Source organism: Canis aureus, chromosome 30, assembly GCF_053574225.1.
Source record: "Canis aureus isolate CA01 chromosome 30, VMU_Caureus_v.1.0, whole genome shotgun sequence".
Classification (NCBI taxonomy): Eukaryota; Metazoa; Chordata; class Mammalia; order Carnivora; family Canidae; genus Canis; species Canis aureus.
In genome coordinates, this window is record NC_135640.1 from 15723625 (window position 1) to 15749834 (window position 26210).

General features: G+C 33.7%; 1 protein-coding gene across 1 annotated transcript in view; it reads right to left on the reverse strand.

Annotated features, from left to right (window-relative positions):
• ROBO2 (roundabout guidance receptor 2) overlaps positions 1 to 26210 on the reverse strand; it is a 1635852-nt gene that overhangs the window by 1590642 nt on the left and 19000 nt on the right. Inside the window, exon 2 of the mRNA XM_077878775.1 lies at positions 19530 to 19651. Within this exon, the coding sequence (XP_077734901.1) occupies positions 19530 to 19638 (109 nt within the window). The 5' untranslated portion in view covers positions 19639 to 19651. The remainder of the gene's footprint in view (positions 1 to 19529; positions 19652 to 26210) is intronic.

The window sequence follows — 26210 nt, forward strand, 5'->3', positions numbered from 1 at the left end:
ACTGTTTCTCATTTATGCCTAATTACAACTGATTTAATAACAATAATGTAGATGAGAATCAAGGTGATTGGATAACTACCATAAGGCATTAAGTCATTTCATTAAAAATGATGTTTAAATGTATTGCTTATATTTTTAGTAATCTCTTCTTGAATTGAAAAAAAATAGGAGGGATCCCTGGGTGGCGCAGCGGTTTGGCGCCTGCCTTTGGCCCAGGGCGCGATCCTGGAGACCCGGGATCGAATCCCACATCAGGCTCCCGGTGCATGGAGCCTGCTTCTCCCTCTGCCTATGTCTCTGCCTCTCTCTCCTCTCTGTGACTATCATAAATAAAAATTAAAAAAAAAAAAAAAAAAAAAAAGAAAAAAAATAGGATAACAGTCTTTGTTTTTGTTTTCTTTACATGTTTTTTGTGTGTGAGAGAGCTATGACTACTTCAAGAACACTACATTGTATCTGTCTGAATATTAAGTGATCTTAAATGGTAGAAAGCTTTCCACATTTCTAGGCTTAGAATTTTTTCAAAGAGAGGCACCTGCATGGTTCAGTCAGTTAAGCATTTACCTTTGCTTCAGGACATGACCTCAGGGTCCTGGGATCAAGCCCCACATCAGGCTCCCTGCACAGGGGGAGTCTGCCTTCCTCTCCCTCTGCCTCTCCCTCTGCTTGTGCTCCCTCTCTCACTCATGTAAATAAATAAAACCTATTAAAAATTTTTTAAAAATTAAAAATAAGGTTTTCAAAGAAAAAAATGACAAACTATTAAAATAAAGATTCTGCTATGCAAAAGATACATAAGAAATGAAAATAGCTAAACCTATAGCAATAAGCATTCCACAATACTTGTAAATCAAATCGCGTTGTATGCCTTAAACTTTTTCAGTGATGTATGTCAATAAAACTTAAAACTTAAAACAATAAAACTTAAAAAAAAGAAAAAATGAAAGACACATACTAAGAAAAGCCTTTCAAAACACAGATAAAAGGGAATGCCTGAGGGGCTCAGTCAATTAAGTATCCACAATTTGATTTCAGCTCAGGTTATGATCTCAAGGTTCTGGGATGGAGCCTCATATCAGACTCTGTGCTGGGCACGGAGCCTGCTTATAATTCTCTCTCTCTCCCTCTTTCCCCCACCCCTACTCATGCTCACTCTTTCTCTCTCTCAAAACACACATATACATGCACACACACACAGAAATGATATTGTGCAACTCAATGCCAAAGCAAAAAATAATATTAAAAAAAAAAAGAACTTAACAACCAATCTGATTAAAAAATTGACAGTGGGCCTGAATGGAATTTTTCCAAAAAAAACATACAGATGGCCAACAAACACATGAAAAGATGCTCGATATCGATAATCATCAGGGCAATGTGAATCCAAATCACAATGAAATATCACCTTACATCTGCCAAAATGGCTAAAATAAAAAAGATAAGAAATAAGTGTTAGGCAGCTCAGGTGGCTGTGCACTTTAGCGCCACCTTCAGCCCAGGGCTTGATCCTAGAGACCTGGGATCAAGTCCCACGTCAGGCTCCCTGCATGGAGCCTGCTTCTCTCTCTGCCTATGTCTCTGCTTCTATCTCTCTGTGTCTCTCATGAATGAATAAATAAAATCTAAAAAAAAAAAAAAATTTTTTTTTCAAAAAAAAAAAAAGAAATAAGTGTTGATGAAAATGTGGAGAAAAAGAACTCTAACATTCACTGTTCATAAGGATGTAAATAGGTGCAGTCACTGTGGAAAGCAGTATGGACAATACCCAAAACATTGAAAATAGAAATTCTATATGATTGAATACCTCCACCATTAAGTATTTACCAAAAGAAAACAAAAACACTAATTTAAAAACACTAAACACTAATTTAATTTAAAAACAAAAACACTAATATATGCAAGCTTATGCTTATTGCAGTATTATTTAAATAGCCAAGATACGGAAGTGTCCGTCAACAGATGAATGGATAAAGATGATGTGGTACATATACACACACTCACAGAATATCATGCAGCCATAAAGAAGAATGAGATCTTGCCATTTACAACAATATGGATGGACCTAGAAGGTATCCTAAGTGAAATATGTCAGACTGAAAAAGACAAATACCATATGATTTCATTCATATGTGGAATCTAAAAACAAAGCAAATGAAAAAACAAACAAAACTAGAATCAGACCTATAAATACAGAGAACAAACTAATAGTTGCCATAGGGAAGGGGACTAGAGAATGGGCAAAATGTTTGAAGGGTAGTGGGAAGTACAGGCTTCCAGGCATAGAATGAATAAATCATGGAAACAAAAGGTACAGTGTAAGGAATATAGTCAATGATGTTGTAAAAGCATTGTATGGTGAAAAGATGGTAGCTACACCTGTGTGAGCAGAGTATAACATACAGAAATATTAAATCACTATGCTTTACACCTGAAACTAATGCAACAATGTGTGCCAATTACACTCAAATAAATTTTTAAAAATAATTTTCAAATAAAGAAAGAACTGGTATGTAAAATATATGATAAACTTTTTAAATGCAACCATTGACCCAGTTTAAAAAAAAAAAAATAGGCAAAGACCTGAGGAGCTACCTCACCAAAAAAAGGTAGAGATGGCAAGTAAATGTATTGGACAGATGCTAACATCATACATCTTCAGGAAATGCAAATTAAAACAATGAGATAATACTGTTATATAAATGAGACACAATCATATGTCATTAAGAAATTCAAATTAAAACAATGAGATACCTACTAGAGTGACGAAAATCCAGAACACTGACAATGCCAAGTGCTGACAAAATTGTGGAGCAACAGGAATTCTCATTTATTGCCAGTGGGAAGGCAAAATGGTACAGCCACTTTAGAAGACAGTTTGGCCATTTCTTACAAAACTAAACATGCTCTTACCATATGATCCAGTAATCACACTCCTTGGTATTTAGTCAAATGAGTTGAAAACATATATCTACACAAAAATCTGCCCACAAATGTTTAGAGCAGCTTTATTCATCATGGCCGAAACTTGGAAGCAACCAAGATGTCCTTCATAGGCAAATGGAGAAACAAACAGTAGTACATCCAATGAAGTATTATTCAGTACTAAAAAGAAATGAGCTATCAGGACGCATGGGTGGCTCAGTGGTTGAGGTGCCTTCAGCTCAGGTCGTGATCCTGCAGTCCTGGGATCAAATCCTGCATTGGGCTCCCCACAGGGAGCCTGCTTCTCCTTCTGCCTGTGTCTCTGCCTCTCTCTGTGTGTCTCTCATGAATAAATAAATAAAATATTTTTAAAAAGAAAAAGAAAAAAATAAAAAGAAATGAGCCATCAATCCATAAACAGACACACAAAAAAACTTAAATGCATATTACCAAATGAAAGAAGCTAATCTAGAAAAGCTACATACTACATAATTTCAACTATATGACACTTTGGAAAAGACAACACTATAGAGATAGTAAGATTATCAGTAGTTGGCAGGGAGAGACAAGGGGCCAAGGGAAGGAAGCATGAATAGATGGAATACAGAGAATTTTTAAGGCAGTGAAAATTATTCTGTATAATACCATAATGGTAAATACATGTCAACATACATTAGTCCAGCCTACAGAATTTAAAACATGAAGAGTGATCCCTAGTATAAACTATGGACTTTAGTTACTAATAATGTGTAAATATTGGCTTATCAATTTTAACAGATGTACCACACTAATAAAAAAATTAAAAATAAGAAAAATTAGGGTAGGGTGAAGAATAGCCAAATACTTCATACTTTTCACTTAATTTTTTCCCCATAAACCTGAAACTGCTTAAATCTATTAAATCAAGCAAGGCAGAGAATGGTTTTCAAATAAAGGAAAAAGACACAAGTTGGAAAGGTGCCTGACAATTGTGCTTATACTGGTTTTCCAGATTCTTCTTCATTCAACAGTATTATTTCACAACTTACGCTGTAAAACAGAGTAAGATTAAACATCTAGAGAAATTTATTCTAATGATTGTTGTAGAAATACTTTCACCTCCAACATCAGAATCTGATTGGGTAGTGGAAAGGGAGGTGGGTGGGGGCATGGGGTGACTGGGTGATGGGCACTGAGGGGGCACTTGACGGGGTGACCACTGGGTATTATGCTATATGTTGGCAAATCGAACTCCAATAAAAACATATACAAGAAAAAAAAAAAAAAAGAATCTGCTTGATTGATTTAAATATAGTTTCAAACAAAGAGAAACAAGTTGAAGGACAGATATATCAACCACTTTCTCCACCAGACCCTATGTTATGACAGTATTTGTGAGGAATTGCAATTTAGGATTAAAACGTATTTTTAGGGTATTGTGGAATTTTTGTGTCATATCTGAAAATATAAAACATTAAAGTCTAGTCTTTGTTTGATCTGCTGTCCTTTGCAGTTACCAAAAGTTCAATTTATTGTGCTTTTTTTCTCTTTTTCATATTATCTTACACTTCAGCTTAATGTAAGTATTGCTAAATTTCTCATTTTACTTCACTTGAAAAAGCAAAATGAACTTAGACCAGACCCTTAGAGTTACTGAGAAAAAAAGAAAAAAAAAAAAAAACAGAAACAAAAGTACAAAATGTGCATAAAGAGATACAGCAATTATTTGGGGGGAAAATAGGATTTGGAATTTTCATTGCATAAAAATTCAAATGGAAAGTGAAATTGTTTCTTCCTACTCTATCCAAGTAATTGCATTAAAAATTTAAGCCCTTTAAATAAGTAGTTTCTGTGTATTTCTAATACCAGTAATAAATAGTGTGTACTTGTTTTAAAAGCAGAGCATTTGCTTTCATGGCATTCAACTGCATTCCAAAGCTCAAATACAAGGTTAATTTCAACTGCTAGAGGCATCATTGATTTCCAATATTTCATTTTAGAAAAAAAAAATCTGATGATATAGAGAGGTCTACCAACTATGATGTAGAGGGGTCCACCGACTACTTTAGTCTGCAGATTAAATTTGGTCCATGGCTTCTTTTGTACACTTGATAGCCAAGAATAGTTTTTACAATTATGAAGAGTTTTAAGGAGGAGGATGAGAGAGAGAATAAATATGGCCAGCAAAGCCTAAAATATTTACTGCCTAATCTTTTACAGGAAAAGGTTGTGAATCCTAACAAACACTTTGCGTATCTTACAAAAAAAAAAAAAAAAAAAAGACTACTCCTTTCCAAACATTTAAGAATTGAGAAATACATATTTTTCTTCTCTTAAATATGGTGTGTCTCTCAATAAGATGTACCACTAATGTGCTCTTAGCCTACCCAGAAATACATTTTATATTCTATTTGCATCTTTTCCTTTACTTGCATTAACTGATTAAGATAGATATATCATTGTGCATGTAATGCTTCAGTTCTTCAGCATGGCTAAATTGTATTCTCCTTATATGTGTTCTAAAATAAAATTTCCAAATGTTGATATCTGGGTATGTGGAGAGAGTAAAGAGAAAAGAAAAAACACTGGATTGCTGCAAGAGGAAACAGACCTCTAATTGTTTCTTGAATTTGTTTTATTTTTTCCTTCCTTTGCATAAATGAGTGTCTAGTTTTACAAAGGGAACTACCAATTTTAGGATAAAAATTTAAATTTGGGGGGAACCCTTAAAACACAGGAACACTATGATTTAAATATTCTGTATCAATTTTAACAATCTTTTTAAAAAGTTTATTTATATTCAATTTGCCAACAGATAGTATAACACCCAGTGCTCATTTCATCATGTGTCCCTTTAATAATAATCTTCTTTTTTAAGATTTTATTTGAGAGAGCAGAATGAGAGAGAGAGAGCACAAGCAGGGGGAAGGGCAGAGAGAGAGAGGAAGTAGACTCTCTGCTGAGCAAGGAGCCCAATGCAGGGCTCAGTCCCAGGATCCTGGGATCATGACCTAAGCCAGAGGCAGACACTGTACTGACTGAGCCACCCAGGTGCCCCTTAATTTTCTTAACAATTTTTTTTTATGAAATTGGGTCACACACAAAAAATATATATATTTTTTTTGTTCCATATATATATTTTATATATCCATATACAATATATATCCATAAAATATATATAATATATATCCATATAATATATATGTGGATAAAGTCACTGACATAGATCCTAGATGGCACCTAATACACCTGCACTCTGAAACTTTCTCAAGGACAAGTAATTTGTTTACATCTATTTATAAGTGATTAAGCATGTGAGAATGATTAAACATGAGAACACATCATACAGAAAGTTCAGATCACAAATGAATGAAAGTTCAACTTTAATAACAACTATAATAACTGTAATTTATAATGAATTGAAAGAGCTTTCAGAAGAGTTAGTTCTTGGGACACCTCGGTGGCTCAGTGGTTGAGCATCTGCCTTTGGCTCAGGTAGTGATCCCAGGGTCCTGGGACTGAGTCCTGCATCAGATTCCCTACAGGGAGCCTGCTTCTCCCTCTGCCTATGTTTCTGTGTCTCTTATGAATAAAGAAAATCTTAAAAAAAAAAAAAAAAAAGAAGAAGAGTTAGCTCTAGAATGTGAAGGAAAAACAGAATCTATTTTTTCTAGTGGTTTGTCACAGGATCTCTTCCAGTCCTGTGAGCCTGTGCTTTTTTTTTTTTATAATAAATTAATTTTTTATTGGTGTTCAATTTGCCAACTTACAGAATAACACCCAGTGCTCATCCCGTCAAGTGCCCCCCCCCAGTGCCCGTCACCCATTCACCCCCACCCCCCGCCCTCCTCCCCTTCCACCACCCCTAGTTCGTTTCCCAGAGTTAGGAGTCTTTATGTTCTGTCTCCCTTTCTGATATTTCCCACACATTTCTTCTCCCTTCCCTTATATTCCCTTTCACTATTATTTATATTCCCCAAATGAATGAGAACATACAATGTTTGTCCTTCTCCGATTGACTTACTTCACTCAGCATAATGCCCTCCAGTTCCATCCACGTTGAAGCAAATGGTGGGTATTTGTCGTTTCTAATGGCTGAGGAATATTCCATTGTATACATAAACCACATCTTCTTTACCCACTCGTATTTCAATGGACACTGAGGCTCCTTCCACAGTTGGCTATCGTGGCCATTGCTGCTATAAACATCGGGGTGCAGGTGTCCCGGCGTTTCATTGCATCTGTACCTTTGGGGTAAATCCCCAACAGTGCAATTGCTGGGTCGTAGGGCAGGTCTATTTTTAACTCTTTGAGGAACCTCCACACAGTTTTCCAGAGTGGCTGCACCAGTTCACATTCCCACCAACAGTGTAAGAGAGTTGCCCTTTCTCCGCATCCTCTCCAACATTTGTTGTTTCCTGCCTTGTTAATTTGCCCCATTCTCACTGGTGTGAGGTGGTATCTCATTGTGGTTTTGATTTGTATTTCCCTGATGAGCCTGTGCTTTTATAGCACCCTGTGTGTTCAACACTGAGAAGCAGTTAAATGACAAGACCTGTTTTGTTGAGAAAGGGACCACTTCTAGCAAGGATACCAAAACTAAATCTTCTTTTCTATTTGTTAGGGTTTTTTTTTTTTAAGATTTTATTTATTTATTCATGAGAGACACACAGAGAGAGAGGCAGAGACACAAGCAGGCTACATGCAGGAAGCCTGATGTGGGGACTCGATCCTGGTTCTCCAGGATCACACCCGAGGCTGAAGGCGGCGCTAAACTGCCAAGCTGCCCTGTTTCTATTTGTTTTTAAGGTGATGCAATATTTAAGGGAAGAAAAGAAAAACTTTCCACCAGTCCATGTTGAGTGAACATTTCAGTCTATGTCAAAGCAAAAGTCAGTGGCATAATGTCTTTGAAGCTTTCTATCAGGTGACATGTTAAATCTGTACCCTCAGAAGGGACCTCTGAGAAGTTATGGGTAAAAGGCACATACAAAACACTTCTAAGACAAATTTACAAACAAAACGGAAACAAATATCTATTTACATCTAAGAAAAGTAGCAATTATTATAAACCAACAAAACCCAAAACAGAGGAACCTCCAAAGTATATACAAATATACCAAATAAAGAGAATTAAGGAATGGGCAGAAATGGAGAGTGGTGCATATGCATTAAGAAAAAAAGATAGTGTTATTATTCCAGCAAAAATAAGTGAACATGCTCATACTGAAAAATGTGACTTGAAATCAATTCAGTAAGGCAAGTAGAAACAAAAATAGAACACTTGGCTTTTTCATTTGATAAGTGGCATTTTAAATATAAAAATTGAAAAAGATTATCTTTCTATAAGTTATCCTTCCTCTCAATCGTCAAGGTCAATTACTCAAACTAAACATTAGTCATCTTAAAAACAATAAAGGCTATAAATACTATATGGAAATAAATATCCTTATAGATGTTTGCTACACATTAATCTTCACTCGTAAGAGTTGATTTGAAGGTGACTGTAAACAGTTAAAATTTATCTTCATGAAATAACTTAGTAGCTAAATAGTATAGTGAATACAAAGGATATTCAAATTAGAAGACATGTTATTTTCAAAATAGAAGAACTTGCTTAATTATTTGAGAATAAATATTTTTTATTACATCTCAGAAGAACAATAAGAAATTTCAGGATTCATAGAAAGGCCACCTGCTAGTGAAGGTGAGAGATCAGTATGGTAATTATCATAAAATGTGGGTGCTACAGGGAAGCTCCAAGTAGGGAAAGCCATACTCCATGTGAAGAACCATGGAAACTGCAGATAGGACACATTTTAGCTGCATTGATTTATGGATTTGCATAGGGCTAGGGTAAAATCTCCTGGATGTGCATAAATAATGAAGGTGCAAGAAAACGAAGTGTCAGAAAAGTATTCAGTATCCTTAGAGTCATGATTAGCATTCTATTCATTAGGAGAGTTTTTAAAGAAAACTTCTGGCCCTACTCTACACTTATTAAATCAAAATCTTCAGGAGTTGAACTCACAAAACTGGATTAGAAAACAAAAAAACAGAAGTTCTTTATTTTGGCCTCTTACATATTTTACAAGATGAGAGGATTAATAAATTTCACTAAACATGACACATGGGTCTTGATCCCATTCACAGTTTAAGCCCATTCCAATAAGGATTTTATACAAACCTGACTTTGCCAAGGTTACCTGGGATCTTCACTTCACTAATACCAATGACAATGTTAATTCCTCATCCATGTTGGCTTCCTTTCATTCATGCTATGAATATAGCCAGAGATAAGCCAGCATATCTATGATTTGCTCTTCCCTCTTCAGAATGCTTTAATGACTTCCTTTCTGTAAAGATTACTTTAAACAGACTGAAGTATCTGGCCCTGCCCTAAATCTCCAGACAGATCTAATATCATCCTCCCATTTGCTTTCTTTGATCAAATAGCATTAGCCTTCTCTCAGTTCTTCAAACAGAACACCTCCCATATGATAAAATAAATGGTCTGATGATATTTTTTTCGTCACAAAATTTTCACTTATCATGCTGATAATGAAATTATTGTTTTAGAGTCTTACCATCTATTACACCTAGTCTTAAATTTTTTACTCTGTGCACTGTAGTTGGCATGATTTTACTTTCCACAATTATGTCCTCATGCTTATCAATCCTCTCTTCCTACAGTTCCATCTAGACCAAGGATCAGTGAAATGTTTTATAAAAAACAAGAGAGTAAAAATGTAGGCTTTGTGGGCTAAGAGGAAAATTTGGGCAACTGTCCTTGTCAGAAGACAATCTTTTGTATATTTTATATTTTACACTTAAAAATGTAAAAAATATTTAAGCTCATGCAAAATCAGGCAGTAAAACAGATTTGTTTCATGGGCTGTTGTTTATCAATGTCTGACTTAGATACATGACTTTAAACATGAACGATGGGCCTATGATTTTCATATTCACATCTCTAGCTAAGTCATCTTCTTGTTGCCTTGATATATTCACTTGAATTCTAATAGGCATCTCAATTTAATACAGGGGGAGAAAGTAAAGTCAATAACACATATGTATTTACCTACACTTCTGGCACTTAGAATCTATGCTATGTCATCACACCTTCCCCCATTTCAATAAAAGACTATAACCATGTTCCTAAATCCAAACACTTGATGTGATTCTTGATCAGTAAATCCCATCTGGTCTATTTTCCAAGCAGCTTGTAATTTCAAACAATTTTACAGCTTTATCATTATAATCACAATCCCAACCACCATCATCCTTCCTCTTAAGAAGTGAAAGAGTCAACTGAACCATCCCTCTTCCCCAACCACTGTATCCCTCACCAGTAGTATGCCCTCATACTGCAGGCAGAAGGAACTGTGTAAGAGTAAATCTAATCATATCACATACCTATCTTAAATCTTTCAATTGATTTGTTTTCTATCTAAACACTGACTGCAAAATCCTAACGAATCTGGTTTCTTACAGTCCCCGATCTCATGTCTCTTCCACGCCCTTCTTTATTCCGGACAAATTGGCCTGCACTCCCCCAAAATATCAAGCTGATTTCTATTTCAGAGCCTTTATATTTGCTGTTCCGTCTGATCAGAACACCTAGGATCTTCGAAGCACCTGACTTTATCTTTTCATTCCAATCTTAATTGCAACATCAGCCCCTCAAAGAAAATTCTCTGACCTCCCCATAGTTGGATCACTGACTCTCCGCATGCCAGTTATACTCAACTATACTATCACATTTAATCTTCTTCATAGTAGTATACTTCCTAGCCCTTTGTAGCATTGATTTGATTATGTATTTGGGTGCCTTGTTCCTCTGTCTCTTTCTCTACATTATAACCACTTGGGTCTCTGCTTTCATTGCTATATTCCCAGCATCTGGCATATAGTAGGTACTTTATTCTAATTGTCTTGTGGACTACTATGTATATGCCAATCCTTCTGATTAATTTTTGATGTACTATTTCTCTTCTCTCTCTCTCTCTGTATTTTTCTCCCTTCTTATCTCTCTTCTGGCTTTCTACTCATCTTAAAACTTACATTATTCGGTGTCCTCAGAATTTCTCCATTATATTGGAAGAGCTTAGTTTCCTCAAAAAGAAAACACACACACATACACACACACACACACACACACACACCCTATTTCGGCAAAAAAGACATAAAGTAAGACAGAATACAGTCAATGTTTTTTTGGTAGAAATAGACATACCTTACCAGGAAGACAATTCCACCAAAAAACAAATAAACAATAACAACAACAACAACAAAATGCAATTCTGATTATTCCTTGTTCCCAGATTTGAAGCCAGTTTTCCACTTTGAAGCAGCCTTGTCCATAGAGATGAAAGATATCTACCTAGAGCTATTAACTTATTACCGCTGTCTACATTTAGGTTCTAAAAACACAGCTTAATAAGGTATCAATTTTATGTGATTGTAATTCAAAAGCAGTTTTATCAACATTTTCCAACAGAACAAATGCCTTTTCTAATTAGCATCTTCAATTAAGTACCTAAATCTAATGAAGAATAAGTTATACATTATGCTAAATTTTCATTGGCTCACTATTCTAGAAAGCTTTCAAATTAATTAAAGATAAGATATTTAGTAATGGAAAACAGAAAGAGATAAAAGCTTGTCTTAATCAATTTAAATTAGAATTTAACATTGCTTTAATATACTAGTTTGTAGTTGACTGCAAGAGTAATAAAGCAAAATTATTGAGTCCTAAGTAGTCACCATTGCATAATCTGAAAACTCAAAATGAATTACCAGAAAGAAATCATAAAATCCCTTCAAAAGCTTCCCACTTCACTCCAAACAAAAGCTAAAGTCATTAAAATGGCAACTAAAACTCTACATTGTCTATCCCTTCTCTTTATTCTATTATCTCTCAGATCTTCTACTGCTCCCCAGCCGCATGTGTTTTGTTCCAGTCACATTAGTTTCCTTGCTGTTCCCACAAAACACCAGACATGATCTTGCTCAAGACTTATACACTAACTGTTCCTTTGCAAGGAATGTTTTTGCCCCAAGTCTCTGTGTGGCTCAGGCCCTCACTACCTTGGGCTTTTAATTGCCACCTTTCCTCTATTCCCCATTACAGCATTATTTTTCACCATCAACCCTACCATATTTTACATATTTATGGCTCATTGTCTGTCATCTGTCTCATTCAATTAGAATGCAAGCTCCATGATGGCAAGACTGTTTGTCAATTTTCTTAGCTACTTTATCACTAGCATCCAGAGTAGTTCCTGACTCAAGATAAACACTTCATAAACTTTTGTTGAGTAAATGGATATATAGTCTGAGGAATCAAGGAGCTTAGAAATAAGGGAAAGACAGAAATGAAAAATTACAGTGCATTCTAAGAAATATGGATGGGGTTATGTATGAGGATCTTTGAAAACTACAGAAAGCAACATCAAAATAATAATGTGGAATGAATCTGGGCAAAGACCTAGCAGGAGATATCTGAGTTAAGGGATAAAAAGAAGATAGCCAGCTGAAGATAAAAGAGAAAGGAAGAGCTAACAAAGGAGCATCAGAAGTTATCACAGGAAAAATAAGTTTAAAAAAATAAGAACAAAGCATAATATACATTGTAGCCCAATTATTATTTCACACATGATTAACTAAAAAAATCAAAAATACTTTATGATTTGATAAAGCTAGAGATGATAAATAGATCACCATGTGACATGACCAAATAGAAATTTCAGTGCTTCTTAATCTTTGAGAGAAAGCCTTTAGACAAGATTTTGTTGATTTGGGGAAGAAAGTTGCTGGATAAGGCACATGTCCCTTAAAGACAAGATCGAGCTTGTGAACACTGTGTACAGCCTTCATAATGGAAAGGTGCCAGATTAATGTTTTTAAGTCTCTTGAAATCTAAGTTGGCAACTTAAAAAATCATGTGTAATTCATGAGCTTTTTAAAGGAAACATAATAAGTGACAGAGATGTGATTCTCAAGTGTGTCTTTATGCTGAGGTATGTATAGCATTATAGGCTGAAGAAGTAGCGGTGGTGAAAAGGGAGGTGGGCAGGGGGTGGCAGTGACTGGGTGATGGGCACTGAGGGGGGCACTTGATAGGATGAGCACTGGGTTTTATGCTATATGTTGGCAAATTGAACCCCAATAAAAAATAAAATAATAAAATAAAATAAAATATATATATATATATAATAAAATAAACAAAAGAAGAAAAAAAAGAAGTAGAACAAAACAAAAGAATTAAGAGTAAGCAGTAATTTCTACAGAAGACAAGGACATACAGTCTCATCCATGTGACTATTCTGAATTTCTTGACTCCAGTGTCTAGGCTCTTTCATTTGTTTGTCCTTTAGTTTGTGCACAAAAAACTTAAGTTGCATTAAAAGCACAATGTTAACACTTCATACCATGAGATGGCTATAAGGCTGACTACAAGGTTGGTGGAGTAGGCTAAGTCCCTGCTTAGAGAAGGAACCAGCTTCCTCAGCCACTCTCCACTTTATTTCTGTGTTTTGGTATATAAAGTCCTACTAAAAATTTTACTGATTGATTTTTAAATTTATATTATTTTTTTTGTTATTAGCATGTGTCAGAATACTGTAGTTTATGTATTTCCCATTCCTGCTCCTATCACTTCTCTTTTTTCCTCCCTACTTATACCACTTCTATATCTTTTTCTATATCTCTTCAGCTATTATGGTCTCTTTATTCTAAGTTTTATATATATATATATTATAATTTATATTATATATATTAATTATATGTATATTATTTAGTGTATATACATATTAAATTACATGCATACACACATATTTATATTGCATGCATGGCTGGGGAGAGATGAAGCTAGCGTTTCCCATAGAAGATAATGTCTAATAAATATATATTCTTGAAATCAAATTCCATAACAAATTCTAAACACAACAAAAATCTTCAAATGAAATTATAATTCTAAACCAAGCTCCAAACAGTCTCCAAATATGTAAAAACATAACATTAAAGCTCAGTTAAAAAAAAAAAAAACTAAGAGCACTTGGAACAATGTTTAAAGTATTTTTTCCTAAATAAATTCAATTTTTTATTGAGATTTTCCTTAAAAAAACAAAATAAATGGGAAATAAAACACATATTTTATTATGCTGCATAATTAAGAGTACTTTTTAAAATACTGTGAATGAATGCTACCCAAAGATTAGGTGATACTATATAATTTCAGTAGAAAGTGGTATCAATTACAATGTTCTTCCCCTATAAAAATGGAATATTCTACAACTAGCCTTTTTTTTCTATGGCAATGGCTTTTGATGATCAGGAAGGTAGCTTAAAACACTAGAACAAAATGCAGTAATTTCATTTCAAACCATTTAATCTCTAATCTAAGTTGTGAAAAGAAGTCCTTTCTGAGGAAAAAAAAAAATATGTTTTTAAGAGAGTATTCCAAAGCAAGTCTTTATAGTTAGATATTTTCGATATCACGTCCCTTACTTCATGGGCTTCCATGCAGATTGTGTAAAAGAATGTGTGCTGATTTCTTTTAGGAATATAATCTTCAGATGTCTGAAAAGAATTTGAAGTGCCCGGATAGTTTTCTCAAAAATTCAAATTTTGAGGGCAAGATCTCAATAAATGTTATTCTCTTTAAAGTAAATCCGCTATGTTCTTAAACTGTAACATGAATTTTTTAAGCTATGGAAATGGTGTATTGCATATAATGTCTAAGAATTGCTGGTTTTTTGTTGTTTAAGAAGCTCTTAGAAATTTTTGTTAGAACTTAAATGTTGGGACGGATATTTATGGAAGTTTTAAATATTGGATATTTGCATTTATATTTTAGAAGTTTAAAACAAAAACTAGAACTGGACATAAATAATTCTGCTGCAGACCAACTTATACACATATATATTGTTAACTAGCACAAAGGAAAATTCTTTACGTTTGATAAGGAATGCCGGAAACATTAAGACTTCTATTAGATAGCAGAGTTCAATTTCACTACTACTTAGCTTGATGATATTTTAAGGTCAAGTCTCCTGAGATACACAAATAATCATCATTCAATATTGATTGCCAAATGTTTGAGCTCACCTCTCTTAAAACAATATTCAATTATAAGATGAAAACAATTTACCCAAGCAACCTGGAAAAATAAAAACTTGGGGTAGAATTAAGTTCCTTTGAGCTGACATTTGTTACTAATTATGATTCTAGAATATTAAAAGTCATAGATCACATGATCTGAGAAATTCAAATTGAAAAGGTGTAGCTATAAATCTTTGCTCACAATTGGATATGCTTCATTTACTGACAGAATGACACAATCACTTAAATTTCTTGATGAAACAAAAAATGAAGGAAAAAATAATACTTTTGGCACACAATGGAAAATATTTCAAAGGAAAGAGAAAGAGATGGAGAGAGAATTATTTATCTATCTTCCCACCTACCCATCCATCTACCCAACCATCCCTTAAAAACTTTTTTCCTAGCTCTCTAGAAAAGAAAAAAAAAAAAAAGTTGTGTGACAGGCACAAAATACAGGTGATCGGCTTAGTATAATTAAATATGATTCCAAGATAATATAGTTTAACAGCTTGCAAAATAGGATAATCAAATGATTTACTTTTCAAAATTCTGGTCCCTTCACCAAGACATCATTTTACAATGGAGATCGTGAAACTGAAGATTGTAACTGCTGAATATTATCAGATTTTATTTTTTGAATGCTTAATATCTAACCCAAAATCTGGTCATGAAAAGAAGCATAATTTGATTTATCCTCAAAATTTAAGTTTGCTCATGATCTCCACTGGTCTTTGAAATTTCAAAATTTCTTACATCTAGCATCAGGGTTGGAATTTCATCATGTAAATAATAATGGGAACCAAACTGATTAAAATTCTCTGTGTATTCACAATAACATATTGAAAATTTTACTATATTTAAACCCTAAATTAGTCGCAAAAATCAGGAAAATAACACTAATTCAAAAATTATGAAAAACTTGTTTCTGGAAACAGCTGACATATACATTTCATTCTTATTATTATCATTATTAAGTACCAGAAAAAAATAGCACATCTTTATTAAAGCCATTAAGATAAGAATATGTATTTAAGAACTGCCAAACAATATTCTGAATAGTTTGTTTTTTAAAGTCAAAATCACATCTTTACTTTTAACAAGTATTCACCTTTATCCCAAACTGCCTCATTCTGCCTTTATATTCACATGCATCTCAGTGACTGATTTTTTTTCTTAGATTTTTATAGAAGTTACACCTTTAGTTTAATATACATCTCATATTATTACTTGAACATATTGTTGTTCAAGTTCTTTTTTTCTGAAAGAAATGAGATTGCTAGTTTGGAAGTAATTTCCCAGTAACATAGTAACTATTGCCTACACCTCCTAGCATCCTGCAAATCATCTGGGGTCTGCAATGCCTCTGGACAGTCCTTCTTGTCAGTCAGCATTCACATGGCTTCAACTGTTGTGCTACATATTACAACTACACATGTTAGATGTCAGTTCAGTTTTCTCTAGATTATCCCTAAAGTCAATGTATAGTATTTGGAAATGTGTAAATCATCAACTACCTGTGATAGCTCTTTTTTCTTTTAATTTGTAATAAATATTTTATTTTAAAACAGTTTTAGATTTACAGAAAACTTATAAAGATAGTACAGAAAGCTCCCATATACCCCATATCCAATTTCTTCAATTAACATCTGTGATAGTTCTTTTAAAAGAGAAAATAAATCTGAACAATCGTGTTATTTGTTTTATTTGCATAGTAAATATATTTTTAAATCAAATCTATTCCACTTTATCTTAATAATTAGCTGTATTTTTTTAAAGGATTGGATTTACTTTCATTTACTTAGCAGTTTCTAATGTGCAAAGACCTAAGGAAGCATAGAAATGGGCAGCGTCCAAGTCAGGAAATGCTACTGTAAGGATTTGTATCTATTATTCCATAAGTCAGAAGTCAGAGGAAAAGACTACTCAAGCAGATGCTCCTCTTGAATGATATAAAAAATTGACAAGGGACATCTACCTGTTTGCAGCCGACTGTCCATTCCTTTCTTCTTATTTGACCATGATGCCCCTAGAGAGCTCATCAGCCAACATTCTTACTTAGAATTCAGAATGCATTTTCTATAACATGTTGTTGTAAGTGGCAGTTGTACACAGTTGAATTAATACCGAATATGATGCTTTATGTACATTCTAGAACATGCAGATTTTTGCCTTCTGTCCCCATAACCTGATTACTATTTCTAACATGTTTTTTATGGGAAAGACCATTCTGATTTCCCAACGACTTACAAATAATTAGCATATAACCTACTGATACATGTGGAGAGCTTATATAGAAAATACAATTTAGCTTTGCTATCATCTTTAAGGAATGTAACTTTAGTAAAAACAACTTTATTACTTTTTGCATGCATATTTGCTATAAGAGTCATACCTCACTGATGCATAATCACAACTCTGGACTTTAGAAGTCCCAACAATCAAAGTTTAAGACAAAGCTATAAACAATGTAGAGAAAAATTTCATTTATATATTATAAGGTATTATTTTCTTACAAGTAGTAAGGTACCATGAAATTTTAATTTAAAAAGATATCCAGTAACATAAAGTTTTCATTTTAAAACTTTTATCTTTAAATTCTGCTTAATTGCATGTTAAAGGTGAAAAAATTAATATTTAATGAGGCTTATTGATCTAAATGATAATATGCTGTTTGGGTATTTGAAATTATTAGATTTGCTTATCACGCCTATGAAACCTGCTTAATTCAACCTAGCTACCTAAAGGAAGCAAAAATTCCCGTAATAATAAAATTAAAGCATTCCATTATGCTTTCTATTAAGTTGTTTTGTTCCTTGAATCACTGTCTATTTTAATTTATTCTTTTAAAAAGAAATTGAATTACTTAACTTGCATTTACCATGACAGGCTTCACTATAGCTAAGCATGGAATTGATTTCAGGAACTGTTCTTTACAAATGTTGGTCACTATCAAAGAAAAAAATGCCCAAGCAATCAATATTGAAGAAAGAATAAAGGGTGTGAACAAATAAAAGAAATGATATTTATTTTTCCTCTAACATTTTAAATATTCAACAAACTATTACTCATTAAGAAAAAAAGCCATAATCCCTGGAAATGATGGCCTCAGAAAGGGTTTTGGCAATCTTGTGTAATACTAAATGTACTGTTGGATCACTATTGCAGAAAAACAGTTGTCCTGCTGCATTTTAGTGATCTGACACGTTGCCAGAGGAATAAACAACTCTTTTAGCCAACAGAAATGTGATGTAGCTGCTGCCTACAGATTCTTGTTTTAGATTTTTGATGAAAAAAATACTATGTGTATTAAATATGATTTCCTTTCGTTACTTTTATCAAAAAAGAAAAATGCAATGAGAATTCAACTATATGCTAATATAAATTCTTAATGGCATGAAAGAAAAACTTTAAAAATCAAAGCCTATTTCATCATTAAAATTTGTTATCTGCATATATACCTATTATCACACAAAGATACACAGATTTTTATTTTTGAAAAAGTCATCCTGTTTCACTTCAAAAATTCACTAAACAAAATTACATATGGTGAGCAAACAATGTTCTTTTTGAACCATCTTTTCAAAAGAGTTACTAAACTTACTTTAATATACACAATATTTATTGGATATTTTAGAAACTGAAGAACTAGCAAAAGCTCAACAACTCTATCACAATTATATAACACCACTATACACTCTCAGTTCCATCTAGAGTAATGTACCTGCTTGTATACCTTTCCTGCTCATAGTTTTCAAGTCTTGACAAAAGCAGAAGCAATGTCAAAATAGATTCTCCTCCAAGAAAAATAAATGCCATGAGGGTCAGCACTTTTTTCATACAAAACATTAAATAGCAATTTGTATCTAAATAGGCAACACACCTCCAAAAATAACACAACACTTCACAAAACACATTTCAAAGGTACTAGCTTTGGCTTAAACCACTCCATACAGCTATTGATCAAATTAGTACACAGAAAAACCTTATTACAAAATCTATGGTCCTTTCCTACTCTGCAAATGACAGACATTTCAGGACACCGCAGCTCTACCATTAATTTCCTCCAAATACATGTGGCAGAGTAATGAGAAACATCAAACTTTTCACTTAATTTCTGAAGAACGTTGTACCTTTTGGAGACTATGTTCTTGAAATTTAAAAAATTAAAATAAAAACCACTCAAGAAATGAAACAGAGATCCAGAAGCTTTTCTTCAAAAACATAAAACCTTCAAGTAATATGTTCTTATAAAATTACACAGGTACATACAAACATATCTGTGTCTAGCATCTACTGCAACAGAGTAAAGCCAATTTTGGAGCAGTGACTTCAAATTTGATACATCAATTCACATCTAGTTCTAGCTCACCTTAACTAATTCGAAAGTATAATACACTTCAACAAAACCCTTGGAGAAAGACTGAAACGGCCTAAAACATCAAACTAAAGACCCATATAACTTCAAGGTAAAGTGAAACTCATATCCACCTCTCAAAATATTAAAACATGCTTGCACCTACCTTGGCCTTGTCCATTTCCTTGCTGACCCCAGAGGATCACAGTCACCATTAGCAGTTCCGGAGTCCATGTCCACATTCTTCTAGTAACACTTCCTTGTCTTCTGGTCATTGCATTTTAAACTCTGCATAATTAGTGGGGTAGGCATAAAGAGTATAGTAAATTACAACCTTAAAATGTAATACCATTCAAATCCCCTATCTAATATACAATGTGTATTTTTAAAGTACCCTGTTTACAAGGAGATATATTTGAAAATCATCTCTCTCTTTGGGATTCTAACAATGATGATTAATATGAAAACTCACTCATCTTTAACCTCATATTCTAAACATTCATCTGAATGATATTTTTCAATAGCAGTCTGCAAAATAGGCCATTAAACCTGTGAATATTTAAAAAACATTACCAAATCATCTACTGAAAATCAGTCAGGCAAAAAATTATATAGGACACTAGTTATAACTTGTTGAGGTAAATTGATACATGTCATCTCATGCACACATACAAAAATGAATTTTCAACACATTTATGTAAGTTTAGCCTAAGTATCTCATAAAATATATTTTTAATTTGATAGTATTCTACTTATATAGGTACCTTTAACTACATGGATTTATCATGTACACAAAACTAGTCTTGTATACTTAAAATGGAGAATATATGGAAATCACAAAACATTTGCAATTCCAATTTCAGATATATGTATATAAACCATAGGAACTATCATACAGAGATAAAATATAATATCTGACATATAATAAAATATTCTTTTTTATAATAAAATATTCTTGAATGTTTGCTTTGACACTGTTGTTAATAATGAAAAATTAAAATGCTTAAATATCCACCAAATAGGTGTTCTTTATTAATATAATTGAATGATATATGATAGGTAAAATGAATAAACTTAAGCCATGTGTAACAACATAGATAAATGTCAAAATTTAAAAGTTGAGCAAAAATAGCAAGTTGCAGAATGATTAAGTTAAATACTATAATACTATATATTTTATATGCAAAAGAAAAATTGTTAAAATTATATATTTTTGCATCTGCATAAATATGTACTTCATAAAAATGGTAAACACCTCCACAGTGCAAATTAGGAAATTACACGATTACAATTTAAATAGTTATCAAGAGGGGTGCCGGGGTGGCTCAGCCGGTTGAACTTCTAACTTGATCTCAGCTCATCATGATCTCAGGGTCCTGTGATCAAGCCCTGTGCTGGGCTCCCTGCTTGAGATTCTCTCTATCTCTGCCTCCCCCCACAAAATAAATTAATTAATTAAAATAAATAAATAAAATAGTTTTCAAGAGGAAACTTCACTTAAAGATTACCCCAGATCCCAATTTTTCCACAATTGACAAAATATGGAGCTAAGGAAAGTAAATTTAATGATTTCCAGAATAAGCCCTGTATTCAAAATTCTGCATAATCATAATTCTAGCAAACTTGGAGGGGAATCTTGGCATCTAGAACTTCTTCTCCCTTTCTCCCACATTAAGAAAGAGGAGGACTTAATTACTCATTTTGTATTACTTGTATTACTTCATTTCAGACTCACAATATCAGAGCTAAAGGAAAATTTAAGGACCATCTAACCCATCTCATTTTATTTTATTTTTTAAGATTTATATATTTATTTATTTGAGGGGGGAGGGGCAGAGGAAGAAGGGGCTAGAATCTCAGACTCCACACTCAGTGTGGAGCCCCATACCAGGCTTAATCTTACAACCATGAAATCACCACCTGAGCCAAAATCAAGAGTCAGGCATTCAACCAACTGCACCACCTACCCTCCCCAAACCCATCTAGTTCATTTTAAATGAGTAAACAGTCCAAGAGGTTGTAATGACATCTCCAAACTGAAGTGTAGTAATACAATGATGACAGAAGATGATAGTATTAACACTAATATTTCCTGAAAATTTTTTAAATTCTACCTCATTTTACTGTGCTAAATGCCTTGTATTTGTCTCATTTAGTTCATAGAAACTCTACAAAGAAAGCAATTTAAAAATCACTACTTCAAAGCACAGAAAACAGAAGCTCAGAGAAAAGCCACACAATTCCCAAATCAGATGATTTGTAGCTAACATTGTTGTGACTTGAGCCAAAACTGAGTGACTTCAGAGCCTATGCTCTGAACAATGGATTACTAAGCAGAAATGTAACCCTAGATATAGCTACAGTCCAGTAATCAATCATTCCAAAAAGGATACTGAGAAGGAAAAAGATCTCCCGCATATTGAACCTCACATATTCATTCCAAATAAACATCTTCAGATTGAAAATCATTAAAACATCAATTGAATGATCACAGTTAATCTCTAAAAGAACCATTTCCAGAGAAATTTGGGATGTCCAGGGCAAATTTCAACCCCCTGCTAACATACATTAACATTATTATTAATTTTACATTGAAGAATAAGAGGAGTAAAATTATGCAAGAGCAAAGTTGATGCTTGGTTATTTGTTTAGGGAGCAGGGTAGGAGATCGTTGTCAAAGACCAGCCGTAGTGGAGGTGGTGGTGGGGTGATAGATACATGTATACATTCTTTTAACCACTACTACACAGATCTTTGTCTCCCTCTAATCACTGCATAACCATTTTTATCTGGTACAGCAATGTCAAAATTCAGATTTAAATCACACTTCAATGGCTTTGGCAAATTTATTGTTAATATTTCCTGGACTGCTAGCCTACACACAGTACTCAGTTTAAATGGTGCCTTTTTTGGTGGCTCAGCTGTTGAACATCAGCCTTCGGCTCAGGGCATGATCCTAGGGTCCAGGGATCAGGTACAGGGATCGGGTAACCGGGTGGAGCCTGCTTCACCCTCTGCCTATGTTTCTGCCTCTCTCTGTGTGTCTCTCATGAATAAATAAATAAAATCTTTAAATAAATAAATGGTGCCTTTTAAAAAATACATATATTCTACATAAATTCGAGGCAGTATTTGAAAAATCTAAAAACTCTCTTCAGAAGGGACTGGCACGTAAAACACTATTTCCACTATATATTTTAGTAAAATTTTAAAAAGCAGATGCCTTTCGAATTGTTGTTATAATCAAAAGAAAATGCACCCTTCCCCTCTGAGTTGATGTTTATGGAAAGCTAATATTTTATAAATGCCAAGTTACTATGTCATCTATATGCTATTCCTACCATTCTATGAATACAAGAATCATATCTTTATGAAACTTTCATATAAAGTGCTCACATAATGTAAAATCAATACATTTTTATGAAAGAAAAACAAAATAACTAAAAAAGGGTATGTTAGATGAACCAGAAAATAAAGTAACATTTACCATAAAAACATGCCATGGAATTCTCTAAATCTTTTTTATAACACTCTTTTCATGCATTTAACATTATAAAATAGATGAGAAATATTGTCTTTATTTTAAGTACTTTTACCTGTTACTTGTTACTCTTTAAAGATTAGAGTAAGTCCTAATTGAGTCCATTGTGGATAATTGAGTCCACTGTGCTCTTCTCTCATAAAATAGATTTGCTATTCCCTAAGCAGAGAATACCTTAAACCTTCAGATTGATAATGACTATATATAGTGTTCATATGACTACCTTAATGTTGAAAGTTACAAAAAAAAAAAAAAGTAGACGTTGAGAATATATTGTATGTTATTTCTTGTTATACATAACAGTAAAATTAGTTGGGTCGTGCAAGGATTTGGGAGCAAAAGGCACTATGAGATGGTATCACAGGGTACTGAGGCTTCACAGTATATTTACAGATGTTGCTCTGTCAGATGATGCCTGCAGTGATAGCCCTTGGTCTGAGCAAGGCTTCACACGTACTAGGGAGGTACCAACTAGGGAGGGGAGCCCTAAATTAAGAATCCTCACTGTAGAACACTTACCTTCAAACAAGTGGAAGTCTCCATTACAGACCATCCCTGAATTATCTCTGCAACTTCTAAAACCTTATGCCCTCTCCCAGTAGTTTCATTTCTCTTGTGGATCTTCTAAATATTCTCTTTCATCCCATTTGGTAGACCTGACCAGCCATCTTAAATTGTACATACATATGAAATTTGTTCTTAAGTGAAATCTATTTCTGAATCCAGGTAAGTAATGCCCCCAGACTTGTCATTCCATTGTCATGTATAAGCAGTAGTTCTGGTCAGCTTTTATAGCAGCTCTTATAGCAGCTTTTTTAAAACAAAAACAAAACAAAAACCTCTTCTCTGGAACAAAGTTTCCTTACAAGTCCTTCTCTTGGCAATAGTCCTCTTTCCTGAAGTTCTTCTCAAGTGAGAGTTGGTCTGTGCCAACAAGCCTCCAGGCTGATTCTCCTTTTGCTTAACTTCTCCATTAAAAAGCAACCTCTCTGATCACCCTTTTAAACTAGAGACTAAAGAATCAAATGGGATCAGGAAGTGACCATAGCTCACAGGTCATCAATTCCTCTTCTCAGCATATTATAGGAACACAATCTAAGCCAGAAAAACATAGAGCCCATTACAGCTCTCGAGTTCCAGTTATTAACATTGATTTTTTTCAATGGGAAATTTTCATTAGAAGCCATCACATGACTTACATTCAGTAATAACTTAGATTAAGATATATATTGGAGCCTCACTTTAACATTGTCCTTGGATTCGGTGCCAAAGTCATTTTTAAAAGGACCCTTTTTGACATTAGTATATTCTTACAGGTAGGATCTATCTCAATCCAAAGTATATCTGGTATGCAATGGTGATGGCCAAAGGCCTATATAATCCAAATTAATACTGCAATATATGTAAATGTAAGTATACATATAATTCATGAATACATTTATATATATTTACTCTATTTTTCAACAGGCTAAAACTTGAAAGCTGAAAATATTACTCTAGACCACCATGCTTTAGAATAAAAAGCCCAGGCAGTGATAAGAAACTTAGATACCAGTGCAGTTTGATATTTTTGATGAATTAATTAATCTCTTTAAGATTCAGTCTCTACATATGTGACAAGTGAAAAAAATCTCCAAAATTCCTGTAAGCAATAAACTATTAAAATTATACTATGCCATTAGTTGAGGGGACACTGATAAATCATTTGTCATTGGCTTTTTTTAAAAAACAAACATCTTAAAATGTAATAACATACAATTCTGTCCCAAAATGTTGGTCTACAAACATTCTGCCTCAGAATAAGGCAGATATCTGGTAAAATGTATAGTCCTACGTAACACTGTGGACACAGTGACTCAGAACCTCTGAGATGAAGAGATGAAGCCTTGGAATATACATGGTAATAAATCCTCCAAAAGGCTAGTTTTTAGTCATAAGTTAGTAATTGCTGGTTTATACCATCATACTTAAAAACTATACATAGATTTAATAGAAATCCACTATTTCTAACCTTAATGATAGAAAGCTTTATATTCAGACTGACTTTTCAGAAAAATGAAACATAAAATATTGACTAATCACCTTTGTCTAATTTTAAATAAATATAACTAAGAGACTCAAAACAAGTTTAGCAGTAATCTCTCTATAGCTTGAGATCCCAAAGGAATCACAGGGGCCTAAAATCTCCCCCAGAGAGGCTGAGTGATTTATCTTCTGAAACACTGTGGAATTACTGAAGTAGCATAAGATTATTGCTGCATCGTGACATCCTCTCAAGTTTACTTAAAGATAAATCATCCCCAGGCTAGATTCTTTGACCTCATTAAGGTAGAACAAGAAAACTCTGAGCTTTGGAAACTAAAGGAAGTGAACAGTCCATGGACACAACTGGATCTAGTGATCTTAAATTGATTAATGAATCCAACACATACATGTCAGATATTATGCTAGTTACTAAACCACACTGATCAACAAGTTAGCCAGGGTCCCTACACTCTTAGAGCTTGCATTCTACAGAGAAAGTCAAGGGCAGAAACTTAATTAAACAAAGAAAATAAATCATTATAAAATGTGTTCATATGCAAAATCAAACAAAGAACTGGATGGAAAACAAGAGTACGGGGGACATCTAATAGAGGAGATTTTAACCAATTCTTTCGGGTGATAATATTTAAGCTTAGATCTGAAAACAACAAGAGTTAGCTTTGCATACAGTTGGAAGAGTCTCTTAGGAAATGAAATGAGGATTTTCAAGGGCCCTAATATGAGGACTATCTTGGCATGTGGAAGTAAATGAAAGCTATGAATCTCATTGGACTGAAGCAGGAAGAAAAGATTGACGTGATGTGACTAAAAGATAAGAAGACGTGAAATTATACAGAGCTATATTGGTAATGGCATAGAATGTGGGTTTTAGTCCCAGTACATTAGAAAAGTAGGAAGAGATATGAACTGATAAATATTTTAAGATATCACTTTGGTTTCTATGTTGCTAATAAGGAGTTAAGAATAAAATTAGGTAGACTAATGATGAGATAGGATAATAGAATAGGTAAGAAAATATCTGAATCTGGCTAGACTGAACATTATAAATAAAAATCAGTGATAAAATTCTAGATATATTTGAAAACAATATTTTTCTCCGCATCCTCTCCAACATTGGTTGTTTCCTGTCTTGTTAATTTTCCCCATTCTCACTGGTGTGAGGTGGTATCTCATTGTGGTTTTGATTTGTATTTCCCTGATGGCAAGTGATGCAGAGCATTTTCTCATGTGCATGTTGACCATGTCTATGTCTTCCTCTGT